Source organism: Notothenia coriiceps, unplaced genomic scaffold, assembly GCF_000735185.1.
Source record: "Notothenia coriiceps isolate Sejong01 unplaced genomic scaffold, NC01 NC01_scaffold00011594, whole genome shotgun sequence".
In the NCBI taxonomy this organism is placed as follows: Eukaryota; Metazoa; Chordata; class Actinopteri; order Perciformes; family Nototheniidae; genus Notothenia; species Notothenia coriiceps.
Genome location: NW_011344295.1, coordinates 120166 through 137000, shown reverse-complemented (window position 1 = coordinate 137000; position 16835 = coordinate 120166). Strand labels below are relative to the sequence as shown.

The 16835-nt window shown below is 41.4% G+C and overlaps 2 protein-coding genes across 3 annotated transcripts in view; one reads left to right on the top strand and one right to left on the bottom strand.

Annotated features, from left to right (window-relative positions):
• Nucleotides 1–2468: 2468 nt before the first annotated feature.
• Nucleotides 2469–8431, top strand: LOC104946773 (DDB1- and CUL4-associated factor 7-like). 2 transcript variants are annotated; one of them, XM_010772656.1, is made up of 8 exons: nucleotides 2469–2644; nucleotides 2745–2926; nucleotides 4046–4204; nucleotides 4456–4567; nucleotides 4648–4766; nucleotides 4905–5114; nucleotides 5837–5954; nucleotides 7187–8431. In XM_010772656.1, exons 2-8 carry the CDS (start codon nucleotides 2789–2791, stop codon nucleotides 7357–7359), a joined length of 1029 nt encoding a protein of 342 aa, XP_010770958.1. In that variant the 5' UTR covers nucleotides 2469–2644; nucleotides 2745–2788; the 3' UTR covers nucleotides 7360–8431. The 2 variants fall into 2 exon arrangements, with proteins under 2 accessions (XP_010770958.1, XP_010770957.1); XM_010772655.1 differs by having other exon boundaries at nucleotides 2469–2926.
• A 1213-nt stretch (nucleotides 8432–9644) lies between these two features.
• kcnh6b (potassium voltage-gated channel, subfamily H (eag-related), member 6b) overlaps nucleotides 9645–16835 on the bottom strand; it is a 9503-nt gene continuing 2312 nt past the window's right edge. Inside the window, exons 3-11 of the mRNA XM_010772678.1 lie at nucleotides 13006–13399; nucleotides 12525–12724; nucleotides 12151–12403; nucleotides 11867–12060; nucleotides 11665–11773; nucleotides 11196–11456; nucleotides 10882–11062; nucleotides 10449–10653; nucleotides 9645–9935 (exon numbers count right to left, since the gene is read on the bottom strand). Of these exons, the coding sequence (XP_010770980.1) occupies nucleotides 9645–9935; nucleotides 10449–10653; nucleotides 10882–11062; nucleotides 11196–11456; nucleotides 11665–11773; nucleotides 11867–12060; nucleotides 12151–12403; nucleotides 12525–12724; nucleotides 13006–13399 (2088 nt within the window). The remainder of the gene's footprint in view (nucleotides 9936–10448; nucleotides 10654–10881; nucleotides 11063–11195; nucleotides 11457–11664; nucleotides 11774–11866; nucleotides 12061–12150; nucleotides 12404–12524; nucleotides 12725–13005; nucleotides 13400–16835) is intronic.

The following is a 16835-nucleotide window of genomic DNA, read 5'->3' as shown; positions in this document are numbered from 1 at the left end:
CTATGTCTATTTGCAACCAGAGAAGTCAACATTGGCTGGCTATTAGGACAAATGCAAGTTTAAAGCACTTGCTCATTGCTTAATCTTGACACCTGAACTGAATAAATATCAAATGCTGTAATTATTTTATGTCAAACAATATGGTGAAATCTTTGTCCATCAAAGCAAAATCAAGGAAAAAATCCCACTAAAAACATGTCGTAATGAGATTCTAGCATGACATTTTCTATTATCTAAATATGCAAATGATAAAATAATTATTGAGTCAGGACTATGGCTTATTTGAGAATTAAGTTGGGTTTATCTCAACTTTCTATCATAACCGAGCTAACTAAAAATGACTTCTGAAGGTAAAATGTTTTTAAGCTTCTACAGCTACTACTTTTGTAAAGAGAGGCAGAAAGCAAAGGACGCATCATTTAAGACTTCATGCAGCATCCAAGCCTCACACTATCCAATTTCCCACAATTTTTTAGGTGGATTATAGGCATGACAGCGGATCCCAAACTGGAAGTAATAGAAATCAGATAACCAATAATGCATACAAATTTAGTATAACTCATCAGATTAAACCCAATTCCTAAAAGAAGCACTGGAGGAAGGTAAGACAGGCTCATCATCACCAGGCTGTTGACGAGGGTCCTGATGGCTCTTTGCTTCTGGGGGTGGATGTTTTTTCTGCCAGGGTCTGACTTAATTAATGTATTGAAGATGAAAATATCACAGATAATTATTAGTACCATAGCCATAATGGATGGAGCACAAGAAATCAAGCTAACATGTAACTTGTCGTATATAATGTATAAAACAGCATAAACAACCGTAAAAATCCAAACAATGCTAGCCATCACAACCCTGGGAGTGAGACCCTTCCTCTTGTGGTAGCTGATGGGATGAACCACGGCCAGGTAACAGTCCAGACAGATACAAGCCATCAGCAGGGGTCTCCCACAGCTGGACAAGGCAAAGGTGCTGTTCCAGAACAATTCGGCCTGCTGACTCATCCAGATGAAGTGATTCAAAGTTCCGGGAGGGATCAAGGCCAAGAAGATAACATCCATGATGGACAGGTTCAGTATGAAGAAATCATTTGGTGTGAAAGGGGTCCCTCTCCTGTACGTTTTGAAGATCTCCCAGAGAATGGAAATAGATGCAGGAAAACCAAGAACAAAGGACAATATTGTAAAAAATAACCAAATATATTTGCCCTCTTCATGCTCTTTACACTCTTTAAAATATAAGTCTGCCAACCCATGTGTGTCAGAGTTGTTGGAATGATGCTCGAAGGAAAGATCGATCTTAAACAACATCATGGGAAAAGTTGTAGATTAAAGACCTGCAAGAAAATTATACTTCTGTTGAGCATTGATATGAAGTCCACACACACTCACAAAATACTGCAAGCTAAGCTTCCATAGTAAACATAATGTAGCTTCTATTGAGGCTTTAGAGTCTGGAATTTGTACTAACGTGATATTGTGTCTTCTTGCCTTGATCGAACATCTGTGGGAGCTGCTGCATGTGTTTGTAGACTTTAACAAATGATTGAGCTGATGGCCAGGTGCAGTTTTGCAAATCATATATTTATGAAAAAGAGCCAACATGATATTCAAATTCTAAATTGCATCTCAATACCATTGCTTGAGAAATATTGTAAGGTTTAAGTGAACACATTGAATGAATGATGCCATAGAATATCCATTAACCTCTGTTCGTCAAAAGTGATGCAAATAATGTGTTATGGAAACTCATTTATGAAACCCTGAGTGATGACCTGACAGACTCATGTTGTTTTAGCTGCTAGCAGGTGAGGGGAATAGGGTGCAACTTGAACATACTGTATATTATAGGCAAAGTTGGTCACATCTTGGTTGTGTTAGTACATATGTGCTGTCATTGCTGATGAATGAATCCTGAAAGTATTGCTATTGCTGGTTAATAAGAGGTCACTGAGTTAAATGAAAATGAGCATCTGTAGGCATTGGCAAACTACTAGGAGAATGCATTTCACACACTTCTATTAACAGGATGTAATAGAAGCCTGTGCAGGCCAAGGGAGAACATAATAAACACTTGTGATGTTTCTTTCTGGATTCAAAATAGATGTATGTCCCAAATGGGGAAAATCCCGTGAAACTCAGCATTTCTGGCACAAAGGCAGCCTTTTTTTCCCAGAATTTGGAGCAAAACTGCTGTAGTGGTGCATTCAGGGTATCTCGGAAACGTTCCCGATGTGAACTTGTGAGGGCATCTAGATCTTTTTGACATTCAAGTTGTGAGCAAATCAGGCATCATATTAGTTATATATTGACTCTCTATAAAACAAACCCCTCAGTAAAATGAATACAAAAATATACTGTTTTACAAAAAATACATGTTGTGCATTTTGGTGTGCTTTATCGTGATATATAGGATTTTCGGGCCATCTCGTGAAGGCAGCACCAGCCGCCTCTGTGACGCTCATCGTCGCATTATTTTTGTCCTCCTGTCGCCGCCATTGCTGCCATATCACGAACATCTTTTAGCAGCTGTGTGCAGATAATTTGATACATTAAAGTTCATTTTTGTTTATAACGTGAAGCCTTTCACCACCGGGAAACCGTCTTGACTACATGGAGTCAACCGTTGGCGAGCCTACTACAACGTAATACAAATTACACAACCTTAGCAGAGACAATACGTTAGCTCACTACGCTAGCTCAAACAAGCTAGCATATGTGCTTCATGCTCTTGTTTTCCTGCAGGTAATTAGTTCCCCAGTAGAGGTTTATTTGTGTACGCTTTGAAGATGTCACTACACGGTAAACGTAAAGAAATCTACAAGTACGAGGCGCCATGGACGGTGTACGCCATGAACTGGAGCGTCCGACCGGACAAACGGTTCCGCCTGGCGCTCGGTAGCTTCGTGGAGGAGTACAATAACAAGGTAATAATAATACACTTTATTTATATAGCACTTTTAAATAACAAGGTAACTTCACCTGGTACAATAACAAGGTAACTTCATATTGTCCCATGGGGCTTTCTAAAGGCAGACAGAACCAGGGATTTAAACATAATAACAAACTGGATGAGATTTCCTCTCATAATATTAATTTGCATTATAATTGTTTACCACCATGCGCCCAGCTTATAGTAACGGTTCCAGTGGATAAGCATTATTATATTATTATTATTATTATTAGATAGATAGGTAGATATTTGTATTGATCTAAAATTGGGAAATGATTTAGTTTGAGCAGCACTGTGTTCAGTCATAACATTACTCGAAAGGTGGACAAATAGAGAACAACAAATACAAAAATATCTACAGTTAAAAAGACATATATCACAAATAATATAGAAATCAAAATATTGCAGCAATAGAAACCTAGACTTAAACTACAGGAGCAGAAACATATACAAAGGATAGTATATAGATATTATATATAATAATGTTATATGTGTTTATTGAACAAGGACCATGCATACAAATACATTGATCTCAAAAGGAGAAGATGGCAGATTATAGCTAAACGTTCATATCCATCTGCAGTCCCTGTACACACACATTACAATCAACACACATTAAACAATTTCCTAGTGCCGATGACACACACAATTAAAGCATAATACATATGTATAAAATATAAATACTAGTACTATTCCTTTAAACTAACTTCTCAAGTTGGCTAGACTAGTTTGCCATGTGGGAAAAAGTGTAAACATCTGAGCCGGTTTTAATCTCAGCTGTAATCATATTCCAATTCCTTACATCCCATTGAGGAATACCTAAATATATATTATATTGATATTAAAAAGATGCCGGATACAACATTGTTTTAATGCGATTAGTGAGTTGCATACATTTGAAAAAGTTAGTTTCATAAATCATTAGTCGACTAGATTTGTCCTTTAGCTTTCTTAGATCTTGCATTACTGGAATAAGTCAGATCAGTTTTATTATGGAAATCAAGTTATTTGACCCACACTGACTGTATTGCTCCTCTTCCTCAGTAATGCTGCGTGGACCCACTCGAGCTGAGTTATTGTTTTGTTTCCACAGGTTCAGATAGTTGGTCTGGAGGAGGAGAACTCAGAGTTCGTATGTCGAAACACTTTCGACCATCCATACCCCACCACCAAGGTCATGTGGATTCCCGACAGCAAAGGAGCGTACCCTGATCTGCTGGCCACCAGCGGAGACTACCTGAGGATCTGGAGGGTAAGAGGACCAGTCTCACCTGAGCCCATGGACTCGTTTTGTCATAGAAAGACATTTCAGAGAACAACCAAGTGTATAGTCTATTTTACACAGTATGCTACGGATATATCCACAGTAAAGGTTCAGAGTGAATCATGCATGGCCAGTGTCCAGCTCATTACTTCTGCTCTATATGCCAGAGCAGGAAACTTCAACGATGTATTGCTTGTGGTCTGTATGAACTAAAAAAAACAATGTGTTTCTGCTGACAGGTGGGCGATACAGAGACCCGACTGGAGTGCCTGCTCAACAATAACAAGAACTCTGACTTCTGTGCACCACTCACATCCTTTGACTGGAACGAGGTGGACCCAAATCTGTTAGGTAAAAACTCAATGTAGATTTGATGAAAAAGACAAACTGACAGTAGTCATTATTTGAAAATGACATTGTTTTCTGTGCAGGTACTTCTAGTATCGACACTACTTGTACAATCTGGGGGCTGGAGACTGGGCAGGTGCTGGGCCGGGTCAACTTAGTGTCGGGTCATGTGAAGACGCAGCTTATTGCCCATGACAAAGAGGTAAATGTTATGAAATGATAGATCAAACCTTCAAGAATGTTTTGTTCATTAAAATGGTGCTTAAAGATAATCTTAAAGTTTTCTATCTTCTATGTCAAAATCTTTTCACTCACCGATCACTGTGTGGTTGCTCTGCAGGTGTATGACATCTCTTTCAGCAGAGCAGGGGGGGGCAGGGACATGTTTGCCTCAGTGGGAGCGGACGGCTCGGTCCGCATGTTTGACCTCCGTCACCTCGAGCACAGCACTATCATCTATGAAGACCCGCAGCACCACCCGCTGCTCCGGCTCTGCTGGAACAAGCAGGACCCCAACTACCTGGTCACCATGGCAATGGACAGCATGGAGGTTAGTCTTTTTATTTTATTCTACTTAACCAGATAAGTAAATGTAGAACCAGTTCATATTTACAAAGTTTCACTAAGTTAGCATCAATCTTGACACAGGGTACTTATGATATATTGTGGTTTGGATCCCTAAAGGTTTTTGGCTACTATGCATTCAAGGGTGGTTTTCACTATAAGTAATGTTTTTTTTTAGGCGGAGATTCGAATTTAAATTTGTTTACTATGTTCCATCTGAATTTACTCTGACACAGCAACATCTATATTGTATTCTGACACTTCTACAGCCAACTCACAGATGTATTCTTGCTTTGATAAAAACAATTATTCATATACCCCTTTTCGAAGTGAAGACATAGTCATTCATTCTGGGCAGGTCATTTTCGAGCCTGAGGCCTGAACGATAGGGTCAGGGCTTAACAGGTTAAGTGCTACAAAACTGAAGCCTAGAAACTTCTCTTTGACTCTGTTTTGTACATCTGTATAAAAGCAAGAATTTAAGATGATATAATAGTATTTTCCTCATTTGTTATTAGTTTGCTTGTAAGCACGTACTGCATTAAAAAGCCAAATTCATTTAATAGTTGAGAATCTCAATTTCTTTGGGTAGTTTTTAAATGTTTAACTAATAACTCTACTTAAATAAAGCTACTTTTTCACTACTTTGTCTTCATACTGAGGCTCTCTGTTTAACGATCGTACATTTCTTGTTTCTTCTCTCTTTAGGTGGTGATCTTAGATGTGCGTGTGCCCTGTACTCCTGTGGCCAGACTCAACAACCACAGGGCCTGCGTCAATGGCATCGCCTGGGCGCCGCACTCCTCCTGTCACATCTGCACAGCAGGTATGCAGATTTAACACATAGTTTGCAATATTCACCCACACGTTTATTTGCAGTTTGAGGGCTTTGCCAATGAATTATTGCAATTACTGTCAATATGCACGATAGGCCGCCCTTACGCTATTTATGTTTACGCAACAACGCTTTGAGTGAGTAAATATACACGTTGGATAAAGGAATTTGTGGGAGATAGGTGTCCTTGCAATTTAGTGTAATGTCCACCACCTTGTATTCAAAGTCCATCCCCACTAATAGCTCAACAAAATCTACTTTGAGTTTGTTCAGGGTTAGGAATCACTGAACAAACCTCTGCATTGAGGCAGCTGTTCAGACATTCTTCTAGTAGCAGGATGGATCGACAGGATCTGATTGAACTAGAGATGTCCCGATCCGATCACGTGATCGGGGATCGGAGCCGATCACGTGATTTTCAAAAGATCGGAATCGGGAGAAAAAAAATCGGGGATCGGGATTTTTTTTTTTTTTTAAATACTTTTTTTTAAAATTTGTATTCAATGTTACAAAACAAAAATGACCATGCTCAAGTCGTAAAGTCATCCTGAGGCCTTAGTTTTGGTTTAAAATTACAGAACATCATGTATGTGTTGCTTCTTTGGGCTTGTTTTCATAGACCTGGTTGCTTATTTCTCTCAAATCTGGCAACAGAGTGGGCAGGGCGCAGTGTCTAATTGTAGCAGTAAGCTAACGAGTACTGAAAGCTTTATTTTGTTTTGATCCAATGCTGCACAACTGAACTGATCCAATGCTGCTGTGAAAGAAAGAAGCTATATCCATGTTGGATAGAATATCCAATTTAAATAAGAAAAAATAACCTTAAGGGACAACTTGAATGCTTTTTTTTCTCTTAATGCATTGCATAAAGATCGGATCGGGAAAAATCGGTATCGGCAAATTGTCAAAATCAAATGATCGGAATCGGATCGGGAGCAAAAAAAGGTGATCGGGACATCCCTGAACTCATACTGACAGAGAATTCCTTAAAATGGTGCCATATACCACCTTGTCCAAAACAAGCCTACAGTGAAGCCAAATCAGACTGGGCCTGTATTACAAAACACTGCTGTGCTGTTTCGTACTACTGACCTTCTTGTGATGTGTCCTGCTGAGAAAGAAAGTGCGATTTAACACTAACAGTAACGTGTATTGTTAGTTCTTCCTGTTTAAATAAGACAAATCAATTACAAATCAAACTTCCTCCCCTGCTCTCTGTCTAGCGGAGGACCACCAGGCTCTAATCTGGGACATCCAGCAGATGCCGCGGGCCATCGAGGACCCTATACTGGCCTACACAGCCGAGGGGGAGATCAATAACGTCCAGTGGGCCACCACCCAGCCCGACTGGATTGCTATCTGCTACAACAACTGCCTGGAAATCCTCCGAGTCTGAGCTCCAAGAAATGAGGCAAATCAAAAACACTCTCAGTTGGATTAACACGCTGTTAAAGAAGGACAGAGCAATATTGAGTTTGTGCTCGCATTGGATTACTGTCGATACAGATTATGTGTGTAAAGCTTTTTCAACTGAGTGAGAACTAGAGTCTCTCTGCGCTTGTCTTTTTGATACAATATCAAGATGTCCTGTATCAGAAAACTCAGGAGCACCAAAACAGAAATGGTAACAAAGTCTCAAGAAACTGTTGTCATGTGCAGACATGAACAAAGGTCCAAAACCTTCTAGCGTCAGCATGTTTTCTCACAGACAAAAAGGCTAGTCAGTTTCATGTTTTAATATGTTACACGGGGCATTGTTTGAGTACTCTTACTACCCATTACAACGCCCTCAACCATTCATTTTCATTATGCAGCAAAATGTAGTTTAGCCACATTTAAAAGTGGATTGAATGTGGTTAATGTGTTTTTAAGTGTTCATATATTCAGTAGTTTTTTTTAAACCTATAAATACTTATTTTATTCAACTGAATATCATTTGTGATATGAAGAACATCTCTGTTATACATACATTATATGTGCAACAATTTACTAGTATTGACCATAATAACACATGTTTGTTTTCACTTATTTTATTCATATCACAATTTTATTTTATACATGAATAAACCGTCCCTCACAGTTCAAACCATTATACAGATGTGTTTTTAGACAAAAACCTTTTCACAGTGAGCTGTCAATCATCAACATAATGGTGAGAATCTATAGTACAGATTTACAGTTAGAAAAGGTTTCACTGTACATAACTGAGAGAAACACTGCCTGAAATACATCAACCAACATCTTTACACTAGAGAATCCTACATTTTTGTCCAACAGCCTAGAAAACTGACATTGTATAACAAATACTGTGAGTCCTGTTGTGATATTAAGTTCTGTTGTGATATTTGGGGTTGGGAGGGGATGTGAAGACGTGGGAGTGAACAGGAGTTATTTCTTACTTGTTGTAGGTATTTCAGTACGGGGTCATGATGTGTGATTATTTGCTCAACATAAAGTCAGAAAACACATTTTTCACGATTCATTTTCACTGATCAGATCGCATATTGAAATTGTTCTGCAATGTAATATTCAAAACGAATGGATACTTAGCAAATATGTTGATGAGATATTATTGAAAATGTATTATCACCACAGAAATGATCAGATTTATTTTAAGCAACAGTTTGACATTTCTGGACAAGCTTTTATACATTTTTCAAGGAGACCTAGATGGGAGGATTAATACCACGTCCGAGTTCAGCTTATCTCAAAATCTGAAAACAGGGAAACAGCTTGCCTGCAGGGTGTTATGTGCTGTTCTATTTCTGGAGCACAATGTCTTTAAATGAAAGCGGTTCGTAGCAATAGCTCCAAACACTCAAAATCTTGAGAAAAAAAGGTTGTTCATGTTAAGCCTCCCTCAAAAGCCACTGACCCAAAATGATCATCATGAGCGTAAAAATGAAACATGGCTTATGTTAGTACTCACAGACATTGAGCTAGAAGTTTGTGGAAGTCTCCAGTAACATGCAATGAGCACACGGGCATGCAGGTAGGTAGTAGGTCAACTAATCAAAGGCCTGCACAACCACAGATATGAGATTTGTATACTTTTTATATCTTATATATGAACTGCTGTCAGAGTGTAAAGAGTACTTTAAAGGTCCCCTATCATACTGTTTTTCATCAATATATTATAGGTCTCAAACATACTCTGAAGTGTTTGGCTCCAAACACCAAACAGATCATTGCAGCATCCCATAATCCCCTCTGTTTCAGCCCTGTTTCCAAAGTGCTGATTCTCTGTCTGTTACTTTAGATGAAAATAGGGAGCCCCTCCCCACGGCCCTCTGAGAGAGATTTGGTTAAAAAGAACGCAATGGTGCTCTAGGAGGAGATTCAGGTGATAAGGTGGGGGGGTGTTACCTTGGTTGGTGATTGGCTAACGGCTACACAAGCCAAAAAATCATTGTGACATCATAAAGTGGACAAAATCTGATCAGCTCATTTTCAGACAGGTTTTTATATAAATGGATCAGGACGAAAAGAGAGCGAATCTTTTTTCCTGAAACTTTCAGAATCTCTTTACGCATGTTTATGTATAAAAGGCATGAAAAAGTGGATTTTGCATAATAGGGGACCTTTAACAAATGCACAATCTTGTTTTCTTAAATAGCTTTAAGAAGCAGTGTCTTTACTTAAGTCACACCGGTTGCCTCAAAATCTCATTTCTGGAGCTCCTCAGGTGGCGGGCAGCACAGGGTCTGAGAGGTGTTTCTGGAGGCCAGTCAGTCCCGAGGTCATGTCCAGGTTCCCCGGCAGCGAGGGGTAGCGGAGGCTGCCGCACAACCCGGGGCTCTCCAGCAGGGAGGATTTGACTGACGGCTGCTGCGGAGACAACCCTGCGTTGGTCTCACTTTCAGGGGTGACGGTCATGAACATGGTGTCGTCTGAAGCCACAGTCACATGGATGCCGCTGGACAGGGACTCCTGGGACCTCTTGGTGAATTGAAGGTCAGTCTGGGTAATGCTCTGGAGTAAAGAAATCACCTTTTTTAATTGAGTGTCTTAGCCCTTGCACCTCACCAGGGAGATGTTTGCCTTAATATTTTTCAATTGCTTTGGAAAAAGCACGTTTTAAGGACCGGCAGACGGAGGACGGTTAGCTCTTAGAAAAAATAAAAGTATCTTTTATGAGAATATTTTCATAAAATCATTTAATTTTGGTCAAAATCAATGAAAAAAGGTGTGACACTAAAGAAACGTCTATTATAATTATTCTTAGCGTAGTTTTCACTTACTTGGGCAAGTCAGGTTTATTGATGGTCCCTAAGTGAACCCCTGTGGTTAAGAGAATGGACTCGGATGTGAGCTAAAGGTCTAATGAATATTTATTAGTTTTTAATGAAGACTAAATCTGGTTAAACAAAATGGTTTGTCCTGTAGGGATATCTCATTTAAAGTAAAGAACAAGAGTTTAATAAAATACGAGGAACAAATCTCCATTGTTATTAGTAGTATTAGAAGTAAAGCATAATTCCTTACCTGTGCGGGTGCCCGGCTGTCGATCTGTAGGGCGGGGGAGGGGTACATGCTGTGCAGCACTGGGGTCCCAGCCCCATACAGGCCAGGTTCATCAGTGGGGAGTGCACCAGACAATACGCTGCTGTAGGCGGGAGGAACAGGAGCCATCTGCCTCTGGAGCAGCTGGAGAATAACATTGATGTCGGCTGTCATGCGAGTCTCCAGTCTGGGGAATTGAGAGACAATCAGAATGGCAGAGGTCAATAAGTGAAGGAACTATCCAATCATCTTATTTGCTTCAACTGGAATGGGGAAATGAAATGAGAAACATTAGATTTTTGAGCGTTGGAATTTGAACACATTTTCAGATCATTTCTTTATTTGTATATCTAACTGTAGATTGCCTCCTCTATTATTTCCTTGAAAACCAGCCAAAGGCCTCCCTTGAATTCACCTGTTGAGCTGTGAATGGAAAACTTCAAGTCGAGACTCCAGCTCAATGGGCTGATCTTCTGTGAGCGATGGTGGGTGGTATGAGTTTCGGACAGATGAAGATCGCCAAGTGCGACTGGAAAACTGTTGTGGCGGTCGTTCTGGCCAGGCCTGATACATTCCTGGCACATTCAAAGATGTAGCTAAGGCAAATATAAAGACAGGTTTACCCATTTAGGTTGTATTACAGTAATGATAGTCCAAAATATTCACTATGCAACATCAGCGCATGTTGTTAATTATAGCTTGGGTGTTTCAATTAAGACACATATCTACCTTGGTCCAACACTGGCTCCCTCTCCAGTGAGGTGCTACTTGGGGGGATCAGCTGCACTGCAGAGGGGGGGGAGTCCACTCTGGCATCTTGCGGAGGGTATAGCTCAACTTTGGCACTGTGGGCGAGCGGCATAGCCAAGTCTTCACTAGACTGGGAACACGGGGAATCGCAGCTACAGTTGTCATCCCAGTGGGCCCGAGGAGGGGAGTGGCGATTGTGCAAGGACTGATGGGGGTATGAGTCCTCATGATCGATTCCATCTGTTCACAGGAAGACATCAACATTTAACACTTTTAAACGTAACGTAATATTATCACATAAGTCCAAGTTATCGGTAGAAGGCAGTTATGTACCAGGGTAGAGAGGACGTTTGAAAGGCTCACAACACTGATTACCAAGAAGAGCCTTGTATCCAAAGAATTGGCAGTTGCTTTGTGAGATAATTGTGTTCTCCTTTACGCGTCTCACCTGGCCTTATTCTGCAGTCCAGGGAGTGGTTTCTGTGTCTTAGCTTGTGTCGACACCCGTAATCGTCACCAGAATCATCAGTTGTTATTATTAGTGGAACTTGATCGGCCTGATGAACATAGAAAGAACAACAGTTAAACTGTTTATTTGGCTTTACAGGCCTTAAACAGCAATCCGAATTAGGAAACCAACAACAACATACATCTCTCAGGTCAAAGGTTATCTCCAGGTTCTTCCAGAAGTTGTCTGCGAAGCTGGGGTAGATATCGAGGACCTCCAGCAGGTCTTCCCTCCGGACACGGTGCAGGTCACAGTATGTGATGGTGTGTACGTCTGCTTTGGACTTCCCTGGCTCATCGTACAGGTTGATAGGCTCTCCAAACACGTCATTCTTTTCTGCAAGAGCATGAATATTTGTATGAGATAGTCATGATGTTTTTCAAGCATTTTTGAGAGACTGCAGGCAAAACGCCTAAGGCTTGTTACCTAATATTCCGACCACCACATCATCCCTCATGACTTGGATTGAACCGCGTGCGATGAAGAAGAGAGAGTCCAGCATGTCTCCATAGTGGATCAGAATATCTCCTGGAGGAGCGTGGACTGTCTTGAACCTCATACTCAAGGTGCGCAGACAGGCCTGACTGCCTCCATGGAAAGCCTTACAGTTCTCTAGCAGAGATCTGTTCAAGTGCAAACAGATGTCTGCCTGCAGCGAGCCTGGTAATCCCTTCATCACCTGAACACAGAAAGACAAGACCAACAGTATAGTGAGATGCAAAAGAGGGATATTAAACAACCTCAACCAAGTTGGACTTTTAAGAAGACCAGAACATTCAGTCTTGTAACTTTTTACTTACACCATTCATGTCAATGCCATTTGTGTAGGACCAGGCGTGTTGGAAGTGCTCCTCCAGCCTTTGGCGAAGGCATCCTGGGATTTGGTGGAATCGGATGAACTCTTTGACTCGCAGCATCTGGGTGTGGTAGCGGGTTGTACCAGAGTACAGACGCTGGATGATGGCTGACACATTCCCAAATATGCTGGCATACATAAGAGCTGAGAGCGAAAAATAAATTGGGAAACAGATCATAAGGATTCAGTGATTGTGGGACTTTAGTACGAATATCTGTTAAAAATTCAATGAAGATGTTGGGACTGTACAAAAAGTGCAAAGGTGGATGGGCTTATATAAATTCATCATTTTTTGAGACATTTACAAAAGGTAATTGTAGTTGTAGGGTAAAACCCAAATAAATCCTAATTAATGATGGGAGAGTTCAGACTCCATTGTTACCCTTATCATTTCTGTACAGTCCCGCACAGTGATTTCAACTTACAGCCAATAACCATGACGCATATGGAGAAGATCTTCTCTGAGTTGGTGTTTGGAGAGACGTTACCAAACCCCACGCTGGTCAAACTGCTCAACGTGAAGTAAAGAGCCGTGACGTACTTGTCTTTGACGGAAGGACCCGAGCCGGTGTCAGTATCGTTGTATGACTTGCCCAGTTGTTCAGCCAGGTTGTCCAGCCATCCGGTCTCAGTGTACGGCCTCTCCACAAAGCCAATAGCGTACCAAATACAGGCGAGCCAATGGGCAATAAGCACAAAGGTGCACATGAGCAGGAACAGGACAGCAGCCCCGTATTCAGAATATCTGTCCAGCTTTCTTGCCACGCGGACCAATCGCAGCAGTCGAGCTGTTTTCAGCAGGCTTGTTAGGGTTGCCATCTTTGGTGTCCATTAACGACAGGGAAGAGGGTGTTAGGCAGGAAAATGGCCATTCAAATTACAGTTACTTTAGATAACTAATTGAGGAAGAAGTTAACACTTTTGAGGAAAGAACAATTATATCTGAGTATAACTTCATTTTATAATCAATAGAGTTCTGAAAGAGTCCTAAAAGCTTGAGTTTGTATTTTATTTCAATTCCTGTTCCCTTGTCCATACGTTTGTTTGTATGGGTTTTTGGTTAGATTGCTCAAGCTTTAGAGATATTAACATTGTTCTACAACAGGGGTGCCCAATACGTAGATTGCCCCCCCGCGGCCCTGTAGGTAGATCATTTGGGCTTGGTCATTTTAAAAGCTGAAAAAGTGTGGGCACCCCTGATGTAAATGGTCTGCAAAGGCTAAAATCCCGAATATCAGGAACATAGTGACATCACTACGATACACCCGTGCTCCAGCACATTGGACATGTTTAACCTCCACCGTCTCTTTGCCAGATTAGCAAAATAACCTTTCCTCCTCTTGCCCTCAAAGCCCATTAAAGGGTCCACTTCACATTGATCCCTCACTCTTCAAACAACCTGTTTCTGCAGGACTGACATGATTTGAATGAACAATAATGAGCTCTTAAGGACCTTATAGCTCCTGAAACCGCTCTCACCTTTCACATCAGCATACTTCGTCTTTACAGCAAAGCTCGGCCAGCTCTTTGGGAACGATGCAGATTACAACACGTGTGGTTGGCATTGTGACATGGGTAAAAGAAGCCTCCTTTCTAGTTTGAAAGCTGTACTCTGATTGGTTACGTTGGTGGTTAACAAGCCAATCAGACCCATCTTTGATCCTGGTGGTCCTCTTGCTGAGTCCTGTAGAGCAGTGCTTCTCAAAGTGTGTATCGGTAAAATTTCACATTTGAAATGAATAAATGTATTTAAGTTTTCCGCACTCTCGCGGGAATATCTCCACAATGGAGCGAGCTTAAGTTTCATGATGTCATGATACAGCCCAGCCCAACACCCTCATCACATGTCGCCACCTGTTTGTACCATCTTCAGGCGATTTGTAATTTGGGGGGGGAGGGGGGCCTTGGTATGAAAAAGTTGGAGAAACACTGCGCTAGTGGATTGTCAAAGGGGGAGCCTCGTTGCGGGGAAATTATACAGATGGCTAGTCCGCCCCTGAAAATGTCTATGCAGACGTTATTATTAATAATATTTAAAAAAAAAAAAATTATAAAAAAAATTAATCCATTTTTTAATTTTTTTTAATTTTTTAATTTTCCATTTTTATTTAGTAATCATCTCGCGACCCCCACTCGGGAACCCCTGCTGTAGAGGATGGGTGTTGCCCAATTGAACACCCTCCAGCTGTCTGGTGCGTTTATGTGACTTGCTGCGAATGAGAGGAACTCCTTGTCTTGAGTTGTCGGTACTTCCAGTTAGAGCCGAAGTCTTTATCTCCCTTGTACTGCAAAGAACAACTTTCTGTTCATTCTAACGCGTTTTAAAAGAAAGACACTAACCGCTTAACATTACCAATATATTGATTTGTTTATCTAAAATAATGAATATTTTAGGATCATACGGCGATGTTTGCGAGCTGTCGAGGCCTGAACGGCACACAGGTTCCACTCTTGCAGGTTAAACCAGGTGTGTAAATAGTCATGTAGTGTTTAAAATTGGTGATCCCCAGTCGAGCACAAAGCTGAGTATCTAACATCCTGTGCTGCGTGGGCGTGGATTAATAGTCAGATATGCTGTTTCAGGGCTCCGTCCCATTTGTAATATATCAGGGACCTATTGAGTTGGGAAACTCCGGCTTCCAAAAGTTCATCAAACTCAAGACATCAACGTCTTCCCCTCATCCTTCCCTTTCCTCTGCGTCCTTTCCTCTGCATCCTTTTCTTCCTACATCCTTTCCCTGCATCCTTCTCCTACACACGTTTCCTCTGCTTCCTATTCCTCGCTACATTCCGTTTCCTTCTGACGTAATGCTGATTGTCTTCGGTCATCCTTTTCCTCTGCGCTATCCATTTCTCTACATCCTTACCTCTGATCCATTTCTCCTTACATCCTTTCTCATAAACACCCTTCTATACATCCTTTGCTCATAAATCCTTCCTCTGCATCCTTTCTCCTACTATCTTTCCTCTCATCCTATACTCTCCTTAACTTCCTTTGTCCTACATCCTTTCTCATCATCGTATTTCTCATGACTTAACATCCTTCTCAATACATCCTCACATCCTGCATGCCTTGTCATAAGAAGTCCTTTCCTCTGCATCACTTATTGCGTGACCAATCATATCTCCACCTCCTTTCCTCTGCTTTCTCCTGACATCCTTTCTCGCATCCTACACTACATCTTTCGTGTGCATGATTCTCACATACATCCTTTGTCTCTCATACACCATTGTCTCCTTACATGCCTTTTCTCCTACATCTTATCTTCCTAGCAGTTCATCTCTTCCCAGCTACATCACTTCTCATAATCCTATTGCTCCTATCATCCTATTGTCGCTCGATAATCCATTTGCAAGTCTTGACTCCTATCTTATAAAGTCACTTCCTCTGCTTCCTTTCCTTGCAGCTCGCTCTCCTTCATCTCCTCTCTGCTCCTTGCCCAAAACACCAAGGAGTCCGTGACAGACGGATGGAAGAAAAAAAGGGAGGAGGGAGGAGAGCGTGGTGCTCGTGATGCCTCGACTTCGGGGCCTTCAGCTCTCTGCAGGGATGGGGAGGCAGAGGAGCTGGAGGAGGGAACGAGAGGAGGAAGGAGGAGGGGGGACGGGAGAGGAGGGAGCGGAGGGAGGAGATGATTTAAAGCCAGAGGAGGAAAGAGGAGGTTAAGAGGCCAAAAGGAAGGACAGGAGGGCGTTGCGACCTCCATCTTCACAAGCCACAATCTTGCTATTTATAAAATCCTATTACAATGAAATTATCTACAAAATCTGGTTAGAGTCATTCGAGTATTAAAGGGGAGCACTATTCTGGTGGAGGAAGAATCACATTCGTAATTTTATTGTTGCCAAGATGTCTGTGTATAATGTACTTTTTGAGAGGAGGGAGGAACACTAATCTTTTATCTTCATATTACACACACACACTCTATTTACAACCACACAGCCACACACACATCCTTCATTTCTCTTTTACACCACACACACAAACTATCACACACACACACACACACCACACACACACACACACACACACACACACACACACACACACACACACTCTCCCCTCTCGCGTGTATTACCCAGCCTTTATTGTCGTCTCTGCTTCTCTACTTCAGAGCTCCTCTCCTGCTGATGTCTCCGTCTCTCTCTCTCGTTCTGCTCTCTCTCTCTCTCTCTCTCGACAGCACGTCTCTCTCTCTCACGTAACTATCACTCTCTCTCGTATGTCGCAGTGTTTTCTATCCTTTCTCTCTCT